General features: G+C 39.6%; 1 protein-coding gene across 2 annotated transcripts; it reads left to right on the forward strand.

Moving 5' to 3' along the window:
• The first annotated feature begins 119 nt into the window (after window positions 1–119).
• Window positions 120–25,231, forward strand: tpcn2 (two pore segment channel 2). 2 transcript variants are annotated; one of them, XM_018672060.2, is made up of 25 exons: window positions 120–788; window positions 4,749–4,804; window positions 5,828–5,904; window positions 7,420–7,597; window positions 7,752–7,868; window positions 8,163–8,269; window positions 9,820–9,892; window positions 10,523–10,622; window positions 10,695–10,760; window positions 10,906–10,970; window positions 13,256–13,347; window positions 14,474–14,555; window positions 16,937–17,026; window positions 17,192–17,311; window positions 17,411–17,470; window positions 18,031–18,159; window positions 18,373–18,422; window positions 18,644–18,743; window positions 19,476–19,547; window positions 19,838–19,911; window positions 20,804–20,909; window positions 21,065–21,147; window positions 21,234–21,315; window positions 22,449–22,540; window positions 22,639–25,231. In XM_018672060.2, the coding sequence occupies exons 1-25, from the start codon at window positions 638–640 to the stop codon at window positions 22,715–22,717; spliced, it is 2,301 nt and encodes a 766-aa protein (XP_018527576.1). In that variant the 5' UTR covers window positions 120–637; the 3' UTR covers window positions 22,718–25,231. The 2 variants fall into 2 exon arrangements, with proteins under 2 accessions (XP_018527576.1, XP_050925376.1); XM_051069419.1 differs by lacking the exons at window positions 20,804–20,909; window positions 21,065–21,147; window positions 21,234–21,315.
• Window positions 25,232–25,566: the final 335 nt, after the last annotated feature.

The following is a 25,566-nucleotide window of genomic DNA, read 5'->3' on the forward strand; positions in this document are numbered from 1 at the left end:
CCATTTCTGCCAATGTCAAAAAGAACCATACTGTTCATCTAAATAATGAGAAGCATCAGACAGTCAAAGGTTTATAAATGAAGAGACGGCAAAATCAGCAAAGTGAAGGTGTCACCTGGGATGTCTTAGTGGACACTTATGATTTTATGACTTATTTGTATTATTTCTAAAATAAGCAGCAAATTGATTTAAAACGGTCGTTGATAGATTAGTTGATTGCTATAATAAGGAGTTAGGTTTGTCTTATTCAGCGAAATAGAGATCGACCTGAGCTCATCATTTTGACCTGAACATACGGACAGTTTTTTAAATGAACTTCAATATCCTAACGTTTGACTGTCTTGTGGGGGATATTTATGTTGTAGAAAGTTTCACTCTTTACAGCCTTCCTGTGCAGCCTGCGGCCTGCAGCATGAGCAGTAGGTGGAGTTTGTTTTTAAAGACAGTGTAAAGTGACACTTGGAGGGAGGAGCAGAGCAGTGGAGGTACTTCCTAAAACACATTCCGGTGCTTTCTGCTTGAGGCTTGTTATGCTGTTATGTCCTCTGAATTTTTAGTGAAACTCGGCTCCACTCTGGCTGTTTGACACCGTCTCCCTCAACGTCTCTTACTTTCACTTTCAACTGTCATTTCCTGGATGGAGACGGACAGTCTGCTGACCGGGAGTGTCAACAGAGCCCCCGGTGATTATGGGTCCCGGTCCGGCCCGGAGATCGAAGGGGCACCGGGCAGCAGGCGGATGTCGTACTCTGTCGCGTCGCAGTCGTGTAGTGTGGAGAGTGACACAGGTGAGCGGCGGGGGGGGGGGTGGGGGGGTGGGGTCGTCCGCAGCCACAGGAGAACAGGTTTAGTGGCATGAGAGTAATGTGACCGGTGACTGAGGCTCAGGTCAGGAGTATTCCAGTCCTATAAATACTGATACTACTATGTCAATACGCCATAGTATCATCACCTGTAGCCTGTAAAAATAATAATAATAAATAACCTGCTCGGGGCTCCTATAACACCAGTACTAGCCTCCATTAAACAGGTTTATACAACAGTAAGGATGAGGCCCTAATGACTTTGATTTCACTTAATAGTGTAATTCAGTATCAGTTTCTGAATCATGGGTATTTGGGGCCCCAGGGGGTCTGCAGCTCTGGGGCAATTTTCTACCATGTCTTATTGGTAATCCAATCCTGCCTGTTACTGTTATATCATTAACCTATATCAGAATATTAGTACTGATACAATCATGTGTAAGTCACATTTTACATGTGTAGCTGCTTAATTAATCGTCTGCACTGAATCTGTAAAGCTACTTGTAACTGTAGCTGTCAGATACTGTAAATGTAATATAAAGTAGCATAAAACTGACAGATCTAAATTAAAGTACCTTAAAAAAGTTCTTAAGGGATGACAAAAACAACATGGCTTCACGTTTTCAGTCAGGGCTGTGGTGGGACCATTGTCACCATGGTTACACATTTAATAAACATCACATTAACTAGATGTTCATTTTTTGTAAAACCAAGCCTCATGCTGTTCACACCTGCAGCGACTGGTATTTGTGTTCACACATACAGCTCCAACAGGTTATGTACAGAAAATTTTAGGTGTATGTGTGAAAGCGGCTTATTAATTGGAGTGGTGTAAAGTATTTGGAAAAGTAGAAGGCATTAAGATAAACACAGTTTTTCTACTAGAAAAGCAGATATAGACATATTTTAATTAAGATACTTGTATAGCTTTGTGCAGTTTCAGTCACTCAGTCTGATGGGTATAAGACTGTGAAGTGGTAAACTTCAGTATTCCCCTTCATTGTGCTCTGTAAAGAGAATAGAATTTAAATAGTGATGTAACTGTCTCTTTTAAAGAGGACGGTCTAGACCTGCTCTATATGAAAAGTGCCTTGAGATGATTTTTGTTGTGATATGGCGCTATACAAATAAAACTGAATTGAATTGAATTGAATCTCTGCAGTTTAAAATCCAGTCCATTTTATGTATGGACCCACTAAGGTTTATGTATAGACACTACACCAGGTGACTGGTCTTAAAGTTGATAGAGTGGAAGGAACATAGTCTATATGAAATTCATGCCATGTCAGAATAAAGCCATTGAAAAATATTTTACAGCCAGATGAATGACAGGATGCCATCACTTTAACACGTCAATGAAACCAGCAATGTTACTTATTATATTTTCAAAAAGCCTAAAGATTTAAAGTTCAAGTTAAAATTAAATGTGTTTACTCTGATTCTTCTCAGCTTTTTCTGTCATATCAATATTATTGATACCAATATATTATTGGTCACATATTGTTATAAGTATAATGCTTGTCAGTGGTGTTGAGAGTCAGAGTAGAGGATTTTTTTGATAGTTTGTCTTTGGTGAGTTTTTTTTTTTTTTTAAGTATGATATTACTGGTGCTGCAATAAGTGTGAGAGAAGCAGCTCACACTTTGTGGTGTGTGTTGGGTGAGTGTTTCAACAGTATTGTAGCCGTTTTAAATGTTGTCCTGTCAGTGGCACCCACCACCACCACCACCGCCATGACACATCCTGCTGTGACACATTGAGCCATAAGCATTAAATGTGTGTGTGAGAGAATCTCACACACACATTTAATGTGAGTGTGAGTGTGCGGCCAGAACTGAGTCATGTCTGTATCTATGTAACTGCTTGGTGGAAAGTTGCAGTCACTTAGTATAATCCCCTAACAGCTGTGGAACAAGCTTGAGCTGTATTATAGACAATAGTCTGATTCTGATTCTCCTTCATATATTCATACTCAGCCACTGTCCACATTATCTGTGGGAGCTTTCAGCTTTGTTCACATCTTTTAATTGTTTAAATAGTCTAAATTATCAATTATCAAACATGCTGTTGGTCCTGATCCTGCATGCCACAGCTTCAACCTGACCTCTCACCTCTGAAGGTGTCTTGTGCTATCTGGCACCAAGACTTTAGCAGCAGGTCCCTGAAGTCATATAAACTGTGAGGTTGAGTCAAGGTTTTCCCTTGACCACTGTTAGTAGACACTCACCACTGCTGACTGAGAACACCACATGAGCCTTGAACCTGCACAATCCTACTGCATTCAACATGGTGACTACAAGATCACTTACCGTCTAATACACATTATCTCAGAAATGACCCGTTGTTACAAGATAATCACATGGCGAAATCATCACATATGTTTGGTTCTTTGGTATTGTTGGGTGTGATTAAGAGTTTAGTCTATCTGCTTTAAGTCGTGATGTCAGTCATTTTCTGTGTTCTCCAAAAATAATGAAAATAGTTAGATATGGCCATCTTTTACCACCTTAGCTGGACAGCACAGAAAAGGACTGATACAGAAACATGAAGATATGCCAAGTCATCACTGTAAGTGAGAATTGGTTTTTAATTGACTTACCTGGTTAAATAAAGGTTAAATAAAATAAAAAATAATATGGACTCATAGCAAGAAACACCCCATACAACCCATGGCTTGCATCAAGGGTACCCACTTTTACTAGCTGCTCCTAACCAGTGCTAATGTTAGCTAGTTTAGCTGGCCAACATTAGCACTTGCTGGCATCAAACTTTGTTTTTTTTAATTTGTGTAAAAAATTGAAACCTATAAAATGCAACCATTTCCTTTTCTTTTTCTCATCACAAGGAAAGCAGTAGAATGACAAGTGAACAGGTTTTGTGGATTCAGACCTATTCAAATAACACGGGATACAGCACTGCGGCATACTGAAAATGAGAGTCTCTGCAAAGTTTGACCCGGAAATAGTATTTTCATCTGTCATGACTATGTCACAGTCACCTCGGAATAGTAGGCCACATAACCAAACAAAAAATGTTATCTTGCTGTGAATCAAAGGAGTAATGGATCTGACTCTCTTTGAATTACACAAACCTACATGCACACAGATAGCCAGAGGAGCTGCTAGCTGCTAGGACTAACTTTGCTGTCAACAGCAGCATCTGATATTCAGATGTTTTGGGTCAACATACATTCATCTATGATTTTACAGAGACTTAAAACGCTTGTGGGAGCCTTTATTGCACTTCACATAATGAGTTATCAACCTTTCTCCTCTGCTCCTCTGCTCCATGTGTGAGTGTCTGTGCAGGGTCTAAGACACACAAACACACGGACTGGGGTTAGCTGAAATGAAACAAATGCACATAAACTGGGTAAATAACATTTAAAGATTAGTACTTAGTCTTAGTACTGAGTACTGTACATATTCAGATAAACTCACATTTTCTTCAGCCATTGTTAAAAACAAGCCAACAAAACTTGCTCACTTGTGTTAGTTATGTGCATAGCGATACATTTTGCCTCCAGCAAAGCCCCGCCCACAACAACGTCACAATGTGTATTAACAGTAAAAGTCTAAATCTCATGGAGATTTAGGCTCAGGGACCACACCCTTACCACAGCACTCAGCTATATCTCAGTTTCCCAGTTTTGCCTCAGGAATAAACAAACCTATGTCTCAGCTCAACCAGTTCCAGAGTCAATAACAATTTCAGACAGTTTCTGTCATCTGTCTTGGTCAGAGAACATGTTGAGTAGTACAGGATCTTACACAGAATCCATGTCAAGATATTCACTGAGTGACACCACATATGGTGACTCAGGACAGTGAAGATCACAGTGCTCAGTGCACCTGTGGGATATATAAAGATCATTGTTTGTCTGCTTCTGTGACAAAGGAACAGTCCAGATGGTCCTGTTACCCTTTCTTTTCCCACTGTCCACAGATGATATGGACCTCTACGTTCAACAAGCTGTTGTATTCATCGAGGATGCTATACAGGTAAGTACAATGAATGTCCTTACTTATTTCTCTTTTGGTAAATACTAAGAAAATTAACATGCAAAGGCATTAACAAAGTACAGCATAGTAATTTGGGTAGGACTGGCCACTTTTTTATGTCCATCATAATTTTCCTCCTTGGTGTGTTGTATTGAACTTTGATCACAAGCTTCAGTTTTGAGATTTATATGAAATCTATGCTTTGGTCCTCCTTTTTCCAGCTAAGGGTCAATGAAAAGTCGGACTCTTTCCTCAGCCAGATCTGCAAAACGTCTTTCAGTATTTTATTACATGACGACTCAACCAATGCCTACCTCTCTGTCTCTCTGTTTTTTTTTTTTTTTCCTTTTCCTAAAAACACGGATATAGATCACACCAGCTCCTCTCCACTCGCTCTCTCTCACTTTTAGGATTGATTTCAAAATCTTGTTTTGGACATGCAAAACATTAGATGGGCAACTGTATCTAAACTTCTGGCTGTTCCAAGGTCAAAGCTGAAAACTAAAGGTCTTGGTACTCTGAAGCTGTTTCTCTTTGACTCTGGAACAGGGCTGCTCTGATCCAGTACTTTTGGCAATGACATGACTGACACACATTAAATACTTTTTCTTTGTTGCTGTAGAAAAATCTGTGTTTCTCCAATTACGTACATTGAGTCACTGTGTGCTAATGTTTAGCTCAATGGCAGTTTCTAGGCTCATGTTAGTTTAATGAGTGAGGTTTGCAGTTTTTGGTAGCAGATCTCTGCTCGGCATCAGCACATAACCTCTGTTGATGTCTCAAAATCTGTATCAGGAGGAGGAAGGTCTGATTAGGTTAATCTGGTCCAGCTTTCCACAGAGTCTCACAAGGGCCAAATCAATGCACATTTTAAGCATGCTCTATTTTCCTTGGTTTTTGGTATTTGTACATTTGTATTCTTGATTTTACTGTATTGTCCTCTTTCCTTTCTCCTTTGTTTCTCCTGTAAATATGTTTGTTTTGAAAAGTCCTGCATTAACAAATTTATTTGCTTGCTTACAGTACCGGTCCATCAACCACCGGGTTGACGCCAGGTCACTTCGCCTGTATCGGTGGTACTATTCCAGGATATGCCAGTGGTAAGTTACTAGTTCCTCACACCTTCTCTTGAATTAAGAAGTTTTAGTGCCACATATCTGCAGAGACGAGAAACTGTAGTGTCTTTTATCCTTGCCAGCAGAGGACATTTTGACACATCATGGGGGAAATATTGTAGGTGTTTAAAAAATATTTGGTTGTGTTAATGTCAGCGTCCTGTCAGGGCTTACTGGGACAAGTGAATGTAGCACAGCCATCTTTAATGTAAGAAGTAACTTGTGTGCTTTTCCTACTATGACAAGTCAGAATGTCTGCTATGAGAAGGGCATCATTCAGAGACTGACTACCTACTGAGATTTAAAACAAGACAAGATAAGATAAAATAAGAGGCCAAGGCCTAAATCTGTCAGAGTAGGAAATCAGTTGTAACTGGCCAAACATTCTCAGATTGACTCAAATTTGGTTCCTGCTTCAAGGAACAGAAATAAAGGATATGACTCTTATCTCTGTTGATATGTAAGAGGGCTCCAGTGGAGTCACCAAAGGATGGTGTTCAGGTGGAGCTATCCAGTGATATGAGGGATATTAATTAATTGAAATTCAGTTTTTTCATTAAATATTGTTTTGCAACTGACCTTGTGGAGGTTACTTGCTTTACATGAACCCAGGTCCTCAAAGCCTTACAGCCATTGGGTGGATGTGATTAAGCAAAAGTGATGACTCAGGTTTGTAAGAAACAGTTTCAGCAGTAAGAGGTCTGTGCCCATTCATTCCTTTATACAGGCTACTGTAGGCAAACTGTGGCTTATTTATTTATTTAAAAACTGGAAGAGGTAAATAGAAAGTTAATTTTTTAAAGAGCAGAGCTATCTTTATACTGGTACAATGTTCAATTCATATTTATTATTATTTTTTTTATTTATATAGCGCCATATCACACAAAAGTCATCTCAAGGCACTTTTCATAAAGAGCATTATTTACAGAGAGAGACCCAACAAATCCCACCATGAGCAAGCACAATGTATTTCCTAACACTGGGTGACATTACAGAAATATATTCTTTTGTCCCATTTGTAAGGGCACGTATTTGCATATATAATTACATTTAAGAACTGTTTTTAGTCCCAGGTTAACTTTTAGTACAGTTCCTAGAAAATCTATTGACACATTGATATTTGACAGACTTGACTGGTGCAGTGATTTGTAGATAAATATTAGCTGGACCAGATTATGACAGCTGGTGTCTACAAGAATTAGAAATGAAAAAATTGTTTGCCTCAGATCCAGTTAACCTAAGTTAAGTAAGTTAAGAGGTTTGGCTTAAGGGAGTAACATGTGGCTGGGTCTGCTTTTGTTTCTGTGATTGATTGATACACATGCTGTTTAACACTCAGAAGGAACAGATCTGTCCTTCCATTCACACAGACATACTAAACAAGCAGTAGGTTATGCCAATGCAGGGACAAGATCTTCAGAAATTGCTTTTGTCTAAACCACAGTTCTACTGTCCCTACACCCATTTGTCCATCCACTCGCCCATTTTTTCCTGTCTCAGGGGCTTGGGCCTGACCATTGCAGTGGTGTTGTTGTTGGCCTTTGTGGAGCGGCCATCCTCTCTGTCCATCTCCTCAGACCTTCGACGTCGCTCTCCACACTGGGAGCCTCAGTGTGGCGTCACTGAGAGCATCGAGATGGTCTGCCTCATCATATTCACTCTTGACCTTGCTGTCAAGGTAAACACAGCCAGGGTGGAAAACATTTGCTCCCAGGACACTTGCAGCTGTCTGGTTAAAAAAGGTTTTCAAATAATCTTTAGATATTTAGTTATCACCTGTTTATTTGTCCATATGAACCATTGCTTCACTGTTTTGTCTGTTTTGTCCTCAGAGCTACTTGATTGGTTGGGAGGAATTCAGAAAGAACAAATGGCTGATTGGCTACACCATAGTCATTTCGGTCTCTGTCATTGACTGGATGTTGTCTGTCAGCATGGTGTGTGATGAGGTGAGGCTGTCTTCTCTCATGCTTCTTGGCACAATTAGTTTTCAGGCCTTACGTAATCAGAAAGCAGTATTGAATAAAGAGAATCAGAATGCTCATACAGAAGAGAAACCTGTGAAGCTTGCAGAAAGAAAATGATTCATACATGAATGGTTATTTCAGCAAGTTGTCTCAGTTTTAAATTGTGTCTGCATCATTTTGCCAGGTTCAAACTTCCAAGGCCATGACTTTGCATAGACAAACAAACAGTACACACTGCATTTCAAAAAGTCACCTTGTCTTTTTTTTATTAATTAGAAACTGAGAGTACGGCGACTCCTTCGGCCATTCTTCCTCCTGCAAAACTCCTCTCTGATGAAAAAGACACTGAAATGCATTAAGAGGACTCTGCCAGAAATTGCCAGGTATGTGACTCCTTCACACGCCTAAGATTTACCGGTTTAAGGGGATAAGAACTGCCTATTTTATGGTCACCTCGTGCTAAATAATTCAAACAGTTTCTCATATTTTCTAATTTAAAGGTTCTGTATGGTGAAAACTGAAAGTCTTTATTATTACGGACACCTGTGGCTGTTAAGTGAACTGCAGTCTGTTGCTTGTGCTTATGCACATACTCACACTCTGTACGTAGGCAGGTGTGAGCATCCATAAAGTTCTTTCCAACCCCGTCACTGTGTGCTTGCTGAGGGTCTCAGTCCGACCATAACAATAACATTACTGAGCAAACAAGCAAAGGTTAGCCAGGGAGCTATAACTTAGCTACACTGCAGGGATCCAGCATCGGTTTGTTAGCTGATGAAGTAATTATCAAATGGCAACCTTGTGGTCAGATCAGCCCTGAGAGTATGGATTTATTTAGTGTTTATTTATTTAGACATTATCCACTTAATACACTAGTTTGCTACCAATTTAGCAGACAAGCTAACATTAGAAAGCATTAGCAAGCTAAAACCATAGTATTGCAATAGATTTCAAAGGCAGGATTGTGATCTCACTTGTCCAATTGAATTGATTAGTTACATCACTCACCAATTGTGGGGAGAGTTAAGTGGGGCAGTTCAGCACAGTTTTTTTCAATGTACACAGGGAAACTGTAGTGAAACCTACAGTTGGCTCAGTTTTATTTCACCAGTTAGCAAATAGAAAAACCACTAATGACACCAGGGCATTTTCACTTCTGTCAGATGGTCACTGCTTCCCGATACTAAGGCCGCAGACTGATGATGATATATTCAGAGTGCACCACCACTGCTTAATGATCTGCTCTGTGATTCTGTTGTGTGCAAAAATGCACTGACTTTCAAAACATCAACAGAGATGAGGAAAGTTTGGTGGATCTGTTTGGTGCTATAGATTTGTTTCTTCTTGTTTCTTTCTAGGAGACAGCACTCATTAATAAACTCTGACATTTAACAACATAAATGTAAAATAAAGTGTTTGTTCAACAGCTAATTTGCCCCAGTGGCTCTGACACAACTAAAAACTGACCAAAATACTAAGAAAAACAATATAACATAGTAAAGTTTATAAAAAACATCACCTTTTTATTTGTTAAGTTATTTCAGGCATGAAGGTTACAAGACAGTGTAACTCAGACTCATATTTAAAGAGTATTGCTCCCAATTTCAATAAATATCATCCAATAACCATGCTTTAAAATGTGATGAGGGACCCTCTAACTGTGAGCACAAATAATTTAACATTTGGCAGTTTAACCTGTAGTATTTTTATTGAAGAGACTCTCTATTTTGATACTGAGGAAGATTGAGGATATCATTAAAAGAAACCTTCAAATGGGAATTGACAGGAGACAACATCCTTGTGGAACCAGCGGCTCCTCTATAAGTAAATGGAGTGTATTTTAAATCGATAAAGAGCCTGGAAAGGTGCAGATTCCTCACTGACTCCCTGGGCTTTTCCACCCCACCCTGAGTGTGTTCTCCTGTCTCTGCAGTGTCATCCTGCTCCTGGCGCTTCACCTCTGCCTCTTCACCATGATTGGAATGCTGCTCTTTGCTAAAACTGAGGTGAGTCCAGGTCATTGCGTCCATGCCCTGTTAAATACACACTACTGTACTGCACTGCTCACACTCTGGCTTATGTTGACGTGTGTATGAATGTGTCAGGACATGTACCAGACTGTGACATCAACTCAACCGTAGAAGAGCAGAAATAAAAACACAAGAGACAGTGGAGGGAAAGGTAGTATAGGAGGCCACCTGAATATCTTTGAGGCCCAAACTTTTTCTGATTACTGAACCAGGAAGTGGAATGCACAACAATCACCAACATGTAAGAGAAACAGACATAACTATCATAAAAATAGTAATAATACAGTAATAACATACAACAGTATCCAGAAGAAATATTTATATTAAATGTGGAGGGCTGCCACCCAGACAATGGTGGGGGAAACAGTGATACAGCTGTATAAATGAACCTCTTCACTTGACTGATGTGGTGGTTGATGACATTTTGTCACCTGACAGCCATGTCTTTAGATGGCGTATTTAATCTGGACTCAAAACTCATTAGCGATTCAGTTAATGAAGAAAATGTTTGATATTTATTATTAAAAATATCACTACTACATTAAACCCTGTGTAGAGAGTAGAGTAGTAGCAGTAAATCCACTCTGCCTCTGTGTTTCTGTTCAGGATCCAAAGAAGAACATGGAGTGGGAATTACATTTCAGAAACCTGCCTAATTCTCTTACCTCTCTGCTGGTGCTGCTTACCACAGCCAACAACCCAGATGGTACACAATTAATCACACGATGAACAAGCCTTGTTTGTTGATTGCTGTTAATACTTTTCTACATTTCTTCAGTGATGATCCCTGCCTACTCCCTGAACAGAGGCTACTCCATTTTCTTTGTCGCCTTCAGTGTAATTGGTAAGCAGTGATTATTATTGGCAGTGTCAGTACGCAGTAGCTTTAAGTGGCTTGAAGTGATAGTAGATTACTGTGTTACTGTTAAAGCAAAATAAATATGTTTGAGTAAAATATTTTAGAGGGAATTTGTTTTGCTTCCTGGCAGGAACCTACTGTCTGATGAACTTACTGACAGCCATCATCTATAACCAGTTCAGAGGATATTTACTGGTGAGTCACATGTACAGTATGACATCATACTGCTGAGGAGCATATTAATATCCTGTGAATTAGCTCGCAGTTACTTGAAGTCACCCACTACAGACAGTCTTCTACTGGTTGTTGTGTCACTGATCATTTTGATTTAATGATGTGTGGTCAATGTGCATGAGACTGCAATTTTTTTTCTTTTTTTTTTTTTACTTTTATGTAACAAATCATGACTGCTGCTGCTCCCAGTTGGAAAAGTGGGTGTGTCAGTAGAACTGTGACTTGTGCTTTGGAACAGGAAAAACCCAGCCTTGGCAGAGGAAGGTAGTCAGGTGATAGTCATGTAAGAGTTTTTTCATATGCCGAGGCTTATGCCTAACATTGTGTAATGCTGTATGATTTTATACTTAACCTAAATTCAGAATATAACCAAACCACTGTTCGGTTCCCACATGAAACCAGTAGGCATTGTTGTTTCTTTTGCCCTTGGCCATTCCACTACCAACCCAAACCACAATCTTTTCCCAAGCCTAACCAAGTCCTTTTATGCCTAAACCCAACCAAACTGAGATCATTAGACAACACTGAACAAGTGTTTATCATTGTTACCATGATGACAAAACTCTGGTTCGCTTGTGGGTCGTACCTGAGGGTAGGAACAAGCAACCTGTATCGTTGTTTAGGTTGAAGAACTTGTGTACAAGGGAATGTATTGGGATTTGAAATATGACAAGCAGTGACGCAAGTCACATGACTAAGTACAAAAAAATGCTTCTTTAAGATCACCCTGTAATCTGGTCATCCTGTAGTTAAAGCTGTTATGTTCACCTTTTTTTTTAATTTGGAATGAGCTCACTGGTGAAAACAAAAAATATGAATTTATTTCCTTTTATTGCACTAGGCTCTCAGCTCAAAACCAAAGTTCAGTCCAGTGCAGGCCTCCACCTCAAGCCTCATGGAGGTCAGAGAGCTTTGTTCCCACCCTTGTGGTAGGGCGATGAGAAGGAGAACTACTAATGGTCTCTCTAAATCTTCTTTTTGTATGGCCTGGTGACATCATGGGTCCTGGGCCATACAGTGAGCAGTTGTAGCTGGAGTTGGGGATTTTCTACCTAGGTATGCAAAGGTTAGGGATGTTGGGAGACTGAGTTCAATGGCTCTCCTTTATGTGTGGAACAAAAGGATCCATGGTTTTGTCTTCCATTTCAGGCCATACACAATCCAGGCTTCCACTGAAAAGAATCCATTGAAGTATCTTTCAGTAGAAACATGCTTGATTTGTGCAATTTATCACAATGAACACCAAGTCTGCATCAAATTGCAGTGAATGCTACAGTCTAGTTTTGTATCATCAAGGAAAGATCATGTAGAAATGAATTTTGCACAGTCTATGCTTGGTCATCAAGAATGTGAAGTCACAGTAACTACATCATCTTGCAAACACATGAGTGTTGTGCTTAAAGGCTCATCAGTTCACCTAAGAAAATGTGCTGAACAGGCTGGTGAGTTGTGACTGCCATCTGGTGGAGTAAAAGAGGAGTCTAACTGAATTATAACATAATCTGATAAAGTCATGCTTAGCATTCTTGTAAAACCTACATCTTTCTGTACTTTATAAAATGTCTAAACAACGTGTATCCAATCAGAAACAACTCAACCTTGTATTGTGTTTTTTGTGAAGTTACAAAAATAATGTACAATGCTTAAGGAAATGATTCAACAATTTTGAAAATATACTTGTATGCTTTGTCTCTGAGCGTGAGATGAAGTAAATAACAGATAAATCCCCAGACTGGATTATGTCATGTTTAGACCTCACTGAAAACAAGCAATATCAATCTTATTTTTGTGCTTAGCATTAAAGGCTGGAAGCAGGCGAACACTGTAAAAAGTTCAGCAACTCACTAATTAACACAGAGTTAACAGAAATGTAAAAACATCACTTTGTTTTAGGGGGAGTAAAGTGCTGAAACTATTTTAATATTCATCTACTCAAATCTTCTGTGCAGTATCTCCAGCTTTAGAGCAGATTACCAGACACTGTAGATGCACAGGTTCAGGTTTTGGTCTCTGGCAGGGCACCAAACTCATGCAACCTCTCTAGGACAACATGAACCTGGGAAGCTGTGTGCTGCGATATCATCTTAAACTACAAGTTGTTGTTTCAGAATTTTGGTTTATGTGCAGGTGAAAGAAATAAAATACATGCATTCTAATTGGCTTGGGACAGAGCCAGGCTAACTGTTTCACATTAAGCACTTCAAAGTCGACAGACCTGGAATCTTTCCGTTCATGTTTTTGTCTAGATGTCGGTCAAAACGTCCATCATCAGGAGACGACTGGGGATCCGAGCTGCTTTCCAAGTCCTCAGCTGCCAGGGAGCCCGACGGGCTGCTGAGTAAGACACACACACTTCTATACCTCTGTCTCTGTGAGGGCACTCCCTGACATAATGCATTTCCTAGCCTCAAACCTTAACTATCACAACTAAATGCCAAAATGCCAACCTTTACTCTAACCCGAACCCTAAAATCAAATCCTAACTCTCAGACAACCCCTTGAAGTTGTGAAAACTGGCCAGAATGTCCTCACAACAGTGGTTTCAAAACCTAAAATTGTCCACATAACCATAGAGAGACACATACACAGACAGAGACACACATTCAAGTACACAGGAGTACACAGGAATATTTATAAAGGTCAGGTAGCAGAGAATGAACTGAAAAAAATGGGATATTTGCAACCAGGGCCTGTACTCTTCTCTTAAGAACAGTATAAAGGAAAAAAAAACAGTTTCAAAATGTGCTAATAAGCAATATCACCCCATGATATACTGTATCAGTAATGTAATAATGACAGATATTGGATTAACAATTTTTTTGGCATGACATACAGCTCCTCATCTGGTAGCAGCAAGCTACCTGAAACAAAAAAATGCAGATTCATGCTACCTGAATGTCAGAAGTTAATTAAAGTTGTATAAAGGTTTCAGTGTTTCCAGAGGCAGCTGTGTCAAGTCTGATGAATGACTACTCTTCAGTTTACCAGGGATAATTGTTAAGTTTTAAAGCTTTAACATCCCCAAAAAGTGATTGTGATTGTAATGGACACAGGCTGTACAGCTGCTTTTATGCTTATAACGTACTGCCATGTATCCAGTTGTAGCTCAACTGACCTGCTGTGTATGCAGAGTTTCTGTGTGTGCATCAAAATTGATGAATACTTCTTGCATATCAGTTGAAGAAAGACTTTTCATACACAATGATTGAACCATAATGTACACGCAGCATATTGATCACTATAACACAGTGTTATAGTACAGTGGCAGTGCTGGAATAAGCAGTACAGTAACATTAGAATTCAGCTGATAGAGCCATTAGATTTTCAAAAGATGTGAAGGTTATTAGCTTTTACTGGATGGTTTTCAGTAACGGTAAAACAATGTTGTGCCATTAATGTGAAAGTATTTCATGTTTGTCACATATACCCACACATGTTCTTAGTTGTATTGTTTTCTATGTCAGGGAGCGTGTACGTGTTAATGCGGTACTGGAGGTGATGTCCAGAGTTGAGATGAAAAGCTACTACAGAGCAGCCATCACTACGGTCAGAACCAACATAGCACCACTGTGCACACACACTCAAAGTTACACAACCACTCAAAGAGCTTCAAAGGCCTTTTTCTCAGAAGACATTCTGACATTTTACAGCAGAAGCATACAGTAAGTGTAGCTAGCAGAACTAATGATTAGCTGTGTCAGTGTCTGCTGTTGTTTATGCTAACTTACTGTCACACTTTGGTGTTATCAGTAACACATATTCTTTTCCTCATATAACAAGTCAAAATGTCTACTATGAAAAAGGTCTATGCATTGTAATGTAACACAAGTTGTGCTTACTTGTGTCCTAATTTGATGTTTGCTGAAATATTAAATCCTCAACATGTGCAAGAAAATGGTTTTCTTACTCCAACCCTTCTGTCCATACTGGCCATGAAAAGATCCTCACCTAATGTGCTTTCATTGTAAGTGATGGGGAACAAATTCCACAGTCCCTGTTCTGTTCAAAAATACATTCCAAAGTTTATCTGAGGTCAGTTCAATATAAAGCTTCAGTATTCTGAGTTGATTAAATCAACTGTAGATCTACCAAAGTTAGTCTTTAGTACTGTTACTGTCCATCTACTGCAGCTCAGCTGGGAAACTTGTACTAAAAAGATTTGTCTGACTCAGACAGTTGAAGTCTCATATTAACTTCAGATGAAGCTTGATTTAGTCCACCATCACCTTACATTAGAAGTACAAGAGAAAGATCTCTACAGCCACTATTACCAGGAATGATTACAGAAAGCTAAACTGGTTCAGTGTTCATGACTATAGTTTTACGTAGTAAGACATTGGGAACCTATCGTCTAAATTAGTCTGAGTAAGTATGTGGATGACTTGCAACATGTCACTAATTTTGGTCCAAAACTGTGGATCACTTCCAATGACATCTGAAAATTATCCACTCAATTTGTCTAATCCATTTCAACTTATTCTTGCAATCCCTACAAATTCACATAACAAATAATTAAGAGATGCAATCTGAGATGCAAAAAACACATTCAGCTCCAGACATTTGTGTAGAATTTCTCAGTGTAAAAGATGGTTTCTGATACTCCCTGTTATTGAGTTTTATACTACTTAACAGGGCGGGAGTCGGACTCATTTTCAGCCCTGAGTTTCATGACTCAGACCAGCCACTTTGGTTTAACTTTATCTTTTACAGGAGATACATCATTTTAGCCTTAATAACAAATATGAGAACACATGTTTCTGTAATATCAGCCTTTCTAAGTTTTAACATGTTTTGACTAAGACAGTTAAGATTTTTTTTTCATGGCAAGATATATAGTTTTATTTTTTATTTTATTCTTTTCATCCTATTAAAAATAATATTTTCATCCTTTTTTAATCCTATTATGAGCTTAGTATATTTATAGTAATATTATTTTACTATTACTGATAGGCCACTGGTGGTGTGTGGGTATAAATACTGGTGATGTTGGGACTAGTTTGATCACATCCAGTTTTTCACACACTGTAGGCAACAGCTCTTGTACATCACTGACAGCAGTCATTGTCTGCCACTGCTTCTGACACAAAAATCAGGTTTAAAAATTGCTGTAATTATTTTCTCACATCTATAAAAGCCCATTTCCACCAAAAATTATATGAAAACTTGCACTTGATTTTTAAAAAATCCCATGGTAAGTCATGGGATAGAGATGAAAAGTCAAAATGTTATCTCATAACTGTGACTTACTATCTCATAATTTCAACTTCTTATTTGGAACTAATGCTTGTATTTCCAGTTGGACACAGACCTCCCAGACCAAGCCTACTGTTTGTCTGTTGGAAAACATTACTGTCTATAGAGAAACGTTACTCAAATACTGAGTACTAGTGCCCATTCCTAGCAAGTGCAGCCTGTATGATCTGTTTGCTGTCACTGTACACCGGCCCTCGCGGCCCCACAACCAGCCCAGCCCTCAGGGAATTTTCCTGGCTCCCCTAATTGGCCACTCTGGACCTGTACACAAACATCAGTTAACAAAGTTAGATTCTTTCTATTTGTGTGGCTGGATGATCATAAGTAAACATAAATCCACCTCATGAAGATTTTATTTTCTTTGTTCATTTTAACTGGTGGTTTATTTTAAATAATCAGAGTAGACATAAGCAGCCACCATGTCTAAACAGACAAAAAGAGCTCCACCAATAAAGACATCACCAATTGGATGAAGACGTCAAAATACTGTACTGACATACTGTAGATGCAGGGTGCTCTTATACAGTGAGATCACTGTATCTATCACTATCACCACATGCAGGAACAATCATTTTTACCTGAATGTATTTCAATTTGAAATACATTAAGACAAGAATAATGCATCTCCTGGCTCTTTGATGTCTCTTGTCTCATCTGCACTTCCAACATGTCAGGAGGCACAGCAGTATGCAGATGTTGGCTACATGGATCGCGAGCAGTTCCAGAAGATATTTGATGAACTTGATAAAGATTGCATCAAGGAGGTAGAGCGGTGCTCTGTTCAGACAACATTGTCTTTCACTTAAACATTGTCTTAAGTCTCTGACTGTGTGTGTGTGTGTGTGTGTGTGTGTGTGTGTGTGTGTGTGTGTGTGTGTGTGTGTGTGTGTGTGTGTGTGTGTGTGTGTGTGTGTTTGTGTTTGTCCTAGCACCCTCCTTTGCCTCAGTACACCTCTCCAGTCCTGCAGAGACTCCAGGTGATCTTCAGTCACTACTATCTCACTATACTTGGCAACGCAGTGGCACTGGTCAATGTCATGTGCATATGTGTAAGTGGAATACACACACACACACACACACACACACACACACACCACATTGACCAAGCTGGCTAGCAGGTAGTAAAATAACCTTTGTGTGTGTTTCAGACCATCCTGGTGTTGAACTCTGAAAAGTCCACAGCAGAGAGAGATGACTTTGTCTTGGAGGTGAGTGTAGTCATGTTTTCTTGAGGTCTGGGGTCCACAGAAGATGCTTCTTGACACAGATCCTCTAGCGCCACCATCAGGTCACCTCAACCAACACTTTGTCCCTGACAAAGTATCTTAATCAGTGTAGAATGTGCTGTACATAGGAGTCTTGTGAATTATTTTATTTATTGTTAATATTGAATCCTGATGTTTCTGGTCACTTATAAGAGAAAACTTTCTACTTGTACATGAAAGTGTAATTTCCAGGACATTTGCTCAGCACATTCACAATCACTACATTTCTCCTGTTTTAAAATTCTAATGTAATTGTGTTGATTTTTCTAACTTAAATAATGCTAATGATTTACTCTATTTGGATTGTGGGACCCTACATCAAAAAAGGGGGAGTTCATTTAATGGCCTCTTCCTGCTTAAGACAAAAGTCTTACAAATAGCTAAATCAATAGAAGGTTACTAGTTTCACCCAGTGGTTGTTGGGGTGTAAATTGAAGATGCAGCTCTGTTGAAACTGTCAACATAGATAATCTGATTTCACTCTTCCACTGTCCAACTGTCAGATCATCAACTTCTGCTTCATCCTCTACTACCTGTTTGAAATGTGTGTGAAGATTTTCGCCTTTGGCTGGAGAGGATACCTTTCCTACAAGAACAACATCTTTGATGGCTTCCTCACCATCCTGTTACTGGTAACCCTGCTCCGTCTACACATAACATAATACACAGTGTGTGTGTGTGTGAATTAGTAGAATTTGTCAGTTTGTCTTTATCACTCAGTTAAGACAAATTAATTAACTATTTTAAAAATCTCTTCTGTACAAAGTGGAAAGTCTTGTGAATATTGATTTGTTACTATTTATCACTTTCAGTAACTAACACTGTTTTTACTGTTCCCTCATTAGGCCCTACAGATCACTATTTATGCCGTCCACGGGCTGTCTTACTCTCGTGTGTGAGTTGTTGGGTTTTTTTTTTTTTCGAACTACTTAAAAATGAATGTTTCAGCTGCAGTTTGGGTCTGTCAGGTAATCATTGTTTTTATATTCAGAAGAGAACAGACAAAATAGAGAAAGGGGAGAGGTTATAGAGAGGTTATACTCTGGATCAGAGAAAAACAGCTTATTTCCCATCTCTCTCTCCCTCTCCCTCTCCCTCTGTGTGTGTGTCCCACAGGGACCCGTCCTCCCATGGTGTGATGTCTCTGTGGGAGATGATTCGTTTGGTCAACATGCTGATTGTCTTCCGTTTCCTGCGCATCATCCCAGATATCAAGGTACTTAGCAGCAGCAGGATGATGTCCAGCTACTTTAACTTCACTTATCATGGATCAAGGATGACCACCGCACCGCTATCATGAAAAGTGGCATGAAAATTTCACAACAGTGATTTGCTTTTTTAAAAAAAATTCTTTCATACGTTTTAAAGAATTTCTTTCATTATGTCTCCAAGGCAACATTACACAATTTCAGCTAAGGCTGTTGTAGTCACACTGTCAGTACATTTTTTGACAATACAAAGGCTCAGAGTACCCCGCATGTATATATCACTGAAACACTGCCACTCTCCTCAACACATTGATATACATGTGTGCTGTATGTTGAAAATCTTTTGAGGTACAAGCCAAAAAATAAACCCTGTTTTGATAAAAGCATCCCAGAACAATAGTGTCTTTCACATGGCTTTTCTTGGTTGCTGAACTTCTAATGACAATAAAAATATATAACATGTTTAGCTAAGACATGAAGGGACTATGCCATAGGATGTGAAAACTCAGCAAAAACAGCCAGTAGTTCAAAGGGTGGGTAACACTACAGAAACAAAGTGGAACTGAAACACGAATATGCAGTGAAACACAAGCCACGATAACCCGAGCACACAATTTCAGAATGATGTCCTCTCTCACAGCACAGAGCTTTATTTACAGACACTGCAGCCTCATCACAAATACATTTATGTGTCCCTTATGTCTCTTTTTGTCTTTCATACCTTCCATTTCTTTCTGCAGCTTATGGCTTTGGTTGCAAGCACGCTGTTGGACCTGGTGAAAAACCTCAGGGCGTTTGCAGGGATTCTGGTGGTGAGTGACATCAGTATATCTCAATTAACCAGCTCAATGGGAAAACCTTTTATGAGTAATGTGTGTAATAAATCCCTGTTTTTCTGTCTTCTGCTAACCCCTCTGGCTACTAAAAAACCTGTTCCAAACTCTTTGGATTGTAGTAAAAAAAATATCTGGCTGTTTCCTCAATTCTTTGACAGTAACAGATGGACAGATAAGTGGTGTGCAGGGTAGTTTACATAGAAAGGGAACAAGTCTAAAAACTATTGTGAGGAGAGGCTGATGTCATCTTCATGCTCCCTGTGCAGGTGGTGTACTATGTATTTGCTGTGTTTGGGATCTGGCTGTTTGAAGGCGCCATTAAACCTCCTTCAGCGATGAGGTACTGTATGAAGTCATCTGCAGTAAGAACACATGATAGAGACAGTCAGGACAGACCACAGGTGACACACACCACCATCTAAACATTGTTGTAGATCAAGCAACCCCCCACCCCTCCCCCATAGCAACAACACTCCCCCAGTAGGTCAGTGTTCCCACCACACGACAAAAACTGCTCAGAAATGTCTAGAGGACCACAACCAAGAGCCCCAGGTGTTGGCCCCAGTCTGGCCTCCAGACTCCCCAGATCCCAATCTGATCCAGCATCTGTGGGATACACCACAACAAGTCAGATTCATGGAGGCCCCATCCCGCAACCCACAGGACCCAAAGGATCCGCTGCCAATGACCTGGTGCCAGACACTACGTCCTCAGAGGTCCCATGTCCATGCCCCAACAGGCCAGAGCTGTTTTAGCAGCACAAGGGGGACCTACATAGTATTATGCAAGTGGTTTTAATGTTGTGGCTGATCAGTGTATGTCACACACAGAGCAGGCAGAAACGTGACTAGATTAATGCCACATTAAAACTAATATATGCAAAAATATATGCAGCCACCATACAGGACAAAAAGACCAGTGCATGGTATCTGGTAGTGAATTATTTCATTTTTTTTTTTAATATATATTTTTGGGGGGGTTTTCACCTTTATTTTAGATAGGACAGTGGAAATGAGACAGGAAACAGGGAGAGAGAACAGGGGAATGACACACAGTAAAAGTCCAGCCAAACCGGGCGTCGATCCGGGGACCAGCTGCTTAAGGCACTTAAGCCCATGTAGTACTGCGCCCCAACCATTCAGCTATGGGGGCCCAAATTATTTAAATTCTGGTTTAGTGATCTCTGATTGTGTGTGGGTGTTAAGATGTGTATACTTATGCATGTGTACCAGTGTGCTCTCCAATACCACCATGGAGAACATCACCTCTAACTTCAGCATGGAGTGCGGCACATACGAACAGCTGGAATACTGGCCCAACAACTTTGATGACTTTGCTGTGAGTAACAACAACAGTCACTCCCTGCACACTTCTCTCCCTTACAGTAAGACCTCACTGATCATTTAAACAAAAACCAGCAACATCAAAATGAGATACTGTGTACTGCTGAAGACAGGTGTGATTTAAAGTGTATCTTCCCCTCGCTCTGTTAGGCAGCCATCATTTTGCTGTATGATGTCATGGTAGTTAACAACTGGCAGGTGTTCTTGGATGCATACAGCAGATACACCACTGAGTAAGAAAGATACCTTTTATATGCAAAACAACTAATGTTGGTGATGCTGCTGATGATGAGGAGGAGGATGTTTTATTTTTCCTCAGGTGGTCCAAGATTTACTTTGTGTGTTGGTGGCTCATCTCCTCCGTCATGTGGGTCAACTTGTTTGTGGCACTCATTTTAGAGGTCAGTTCACTGAGACAGCACTGATGAATGCATTCATGTATAACATGGCTTCAGACAGACACAACACAGTTCCAGTCAAGAGTTCCTGCTGCTGTCCTACATCAGCATGCAGGGTATACAAAACTACTGGTAACCATGGAAACACCACTGTAATCTGCACAATTGTTAGACTGACCACAAATCCACTTAGAACAACTGGTGACACATAAACATAGTCTTTCTTTGTTCCTATGGTAGACAGTCATTTTATAAGTGACATAGTGCAGTCTGTGACGTCCCATAGTGTGTGATATTAAGATGTTCTTTACCTCCACTTTGTCCATTTTCTTTGCTGTTGGAACTTGTAGCTATTTCAGCCATTTGCAGTTGTATGTCTCACATGTGTGGGACAGAACAGATATGGCTGTAGTTAAATCAGTGCAGCTATCTGACAGATCACATAACAGCTCATGTTTTACTCTATTTTTTCTGTTTTATGTGTGTAACTACAATGATTGAGTGTTTGGCTGTGGATGCTGTCCACAGTTCAGAGCACTGCAGTACCACGGCTGAAAACATCCAGTGTAGACAGTGATGGATGACAGAGCCTGCTGCTGTCACACTGATGTGCTGCTTTTTCTATATGACCAGTAAAGACAAGGTCTTACACAAATATAAAGACTGCTAACACACCAATAGTTTTTCTTTCATCCTGATGTTCATATCTTGACTGACATGAGTTTTTGTTTTGTTTTGACAGTACTGTAGAAACTTTAATAATTATCGTAATAAATTCAACATGTGGTTCAGTTTTTTTTGCCAAATCTTTCATCAGTGAGGAATATTTGTCACATGATAGAAGCTGACTGAAAAGACCTATGTTGGTAAATGGCTGTGTTTATAGAGCTTTTATCCAAAGTACTTAAAAGTTTGCCTCTCAATCACATCAAATCCCAAGCCCAGCAATGAATGTATTCCAGTAGCATGATCGTTTGTGTAACCAAAGCCTGATATATCTTAATCCTCTGTACTGACAAAGGAAGGGTAGGAAAGTAAAGTGGTTTTTGGTTTGTGGGTCTATTTGTCAATAAAAATAAGACTACATATTAAACATGCTCACAACATAAATGCCTTTGCTCCTTGCTCTCTTACAGAACTTCATCTACAAGTGGGACCGCAGTCACAGCTGCTCTGTAACAGATGTGGAGAGGATCAGATATGAGACCTCTGTCCAGCTCATGTTCAAGTATGTTGACACTGTTGTTGCTGTGAATCCTACAAGTCAAAAATGGAACTGTTAAGTCAGAGCTAACTCCCAGCCCCACTGTTCCTCTTTCTCTGCAGGGAGCAGATCCAGGAGCCGACAGAGGAGGAATTACTTTGTCAATTACACCAACACCCCCACTTACACCTACACTGGTGACACACACTCACTCACACACACACAGCACCAGCACTTACCTGCCAGTAAAAACAATGCTGCTGTGTCTACTGTGTGGTAGAGGCACTGAGAGGTCAATATTATAACATTTTACTACTAGTTTATTTTAATGTGTATTATTGTAGTATGTAACTACCGCCACTGAGACCAGTAGTTGTCATGTCATTCATGAGTGAAATCACTGTGAACTGAAGTTTCAGTTGTGCTAAAATTTCTCATTGGCCTGGGCTTTCTGAACGTGAGTGGGTGGAGCTTAAGAACTACAAATTGTGTACCAAGTTACTACAGTATACAGTACCTGTGTTTTTGTGTGCAAGAACTTAATTTAACTGTGAAGATAAACAGCTCCTGCCAATTTCACATTTGGAAACTGCACATAGAAAAAGACAAAACAAGACAGTGAAAAAAGTTGAAAAAAATGAATAGACATCATTATGTGTGTTAAGTGTCGGGGAGAGCCTTCAGAGCAGCCTTTCTCACTTCTTGGTTAAACCATTAAAATGTAGGAGGCTTTATTCCTTGGAATTTGTTTGGGTTTTGCATTACAGTTTTCTAGCCATAAAAAATCCATGTATATTGTCTCATCACACTCATGGTACATGTGTTAGCAGAGAATGTGTGAGAACTGCTGCTGTGAGATTAGAATAACCTACTGTATATAGTGCTAGTTTACAAAGACAAAGTGCATTTTGTCTTTCACTGGATGCAGTCGTTCAGGCACAGCAACAAAGAACAACAACAAAGAAAATATTCAGCATTGGTTTTTAACAATTTGCAACACACTGTCCACCACATGCATCAGGGCAGAGCCGTCACTACATACACAGTACAGGAGGACATACACCCACAGTTTCTTTGCAAAAATGTGGACACAGGTTGAGTCAGTGATGGTTGAAGTTTTTTAGCTTGCCACCAAGGCTCTCTGTGTGGTCATGCAACCGCAGGGACCTACAGGGCTCCTGGTAGGGTGACCTGTACTGAGTACCTTGGACATGGCACAAAGAAGCATATCAACATCAGATACATCAGCTGGACTTAAAGTGTCCAGTCTGTGCCAATAAACAGTTATTGATATTAATTAAACATGCTGTATTATGTGTGCCATATTGCTGCCATTCCCTCTATTTGAAACTGTAGCTTATTTTATTAACATACATGATGAGACTAGAGGGTGAACAGCAGCGACCTGTAGCTCATTCAGAAAACAGATCACAAATGTTGAAAGGGAGCAGATGTGGTGGTGGCAACTACTGTGTGCCTTGTTTTCCAACTGTCAGTAGTGATGACATTAGGTTCTCTGCATCACTAAGCCCACATGCTGTTCAGTTCCATGGTAAAGATATGCTTTGATGTTTTTGAATCAATGGTTGTAGATGCTGTAGCTAATGCTGTTGTGCTGGATTGTTAGTGTGGATTTGTTGCTAAATGTGTGGAATGAAGTTATCTGAGGGAGTTTCTGGGGAGGATGTTTGTTTTGTGTTTTCCAAACTGCAGAAAAAAGTCTACCAGGAACCAGGAAGTACACCTTTAACTGGCATTCCTGTGCTCACGAGGAAAGGCCCCTACATGTTTTTAGCCACTACCCTTCAGAGGGCCACTGTACACCACTCATATTGAAGCAAAATTGTCAGTTACATGGGCCAGATTTTTTTTTAGTCCATGTAAATGAAGGTGTTCATAAGGAAATGTTTTAAATGCCTCTGTCACTAAGATACAATGTTCTTTTTTCCTGGATCCACAGCAAAAACCAAACTGTTCCTTAATGGCCTTTGGTCTGACTTATCTCACACACACACACAGACACACACACACACACACACACACACACACATTTCATTAAAATCTGACTACAGGTCAGTCAGACAAAATCAAAACAAAAGCTCCTTGGTAGTGTTTTCATACAGTTTTTTTTCCATACATATGTACATATCTTACATAGATTCTGTGTCTGAGAACATGCGATCTTGAGTCTGTAAATGTGACTGCTTGATATTCACATGAGACATCAGTATGTTAGGCATCCAGAACATTTAGAGAGCATGTGTGAGAGGAGTTTAAGATGAATATACCCTGGGGCTGTCTGTGGCACTGGAAAGGCTGAAGGCTGCATGCTGGATTATCTTTCATTTACAGGGTGTAGTAACAAAGGCTCAGTAAATGTGATCACTTTGCACAGAAGTATCTGCCATGAAGCCAGTGTATTCAGATGTTCTAACTCAGAGGATAAAAAGGGATGAGCTCACTGCTTGTGAGACTTGGACCTGGTGTTCCTTGGTCTTTATATAAATACAGTTCAAATGCATTTTATTTTGGGGAGAATATTTTTATACATAGATGTTTGGATGTATAAGAAAATTAGTATGAAAAATTCTAACTCTAATGCAAAAATGAATGAACTTGATGTACAGATTGTATTTAAGTCTGCATTTTGTGAACTTTTTGTAAGTAATGATCCAAACACAGATTTTAAATAAATATTTTGCATAAATTCAAAGACTTGTCTATAGTATATCTATTTTTATCAAGAGAAGCACTTCAGCTGGGGTTATCAGCATCATTTTACTTTTAAATTTACCAGTAAGCTGTGCACAGGAATTTTCTCTACCTTACTACATTCCACAAGTATGAAAATCCCCAGTTCATTGTTGGGCTTACCAAACAGATGAGCTCCTGGCCTCAGAGATTTCTATTTTGTTGTATAATTTGCCAAAAAGATACTTTTAAAAATATAAATGGATCACGGCAAGAAAGCCATTCAATTGCTTCATGTCAATTGTGTGACATTGTGTGTGTGCTGTGTACAGTATAGGCATGTGTATATAGATGATAGA

This window comes from Lates calcarifer, unplaced genomic scaffold (genome assembly GCF_001640805.2).
Source record: "Lates calcarifer isolate ASB-BC8 unplaced genomic scaffold, TLL_Latcal_v3 _unitig_950_quiver_259, whole genome shotgun sequence".
Taxonomy (NCBI): domain Eukaryota; kingdom Metazoa; phylum Chordata; class Actinopteri; family Centropomidae; genus Lates; species Lates calcarifer.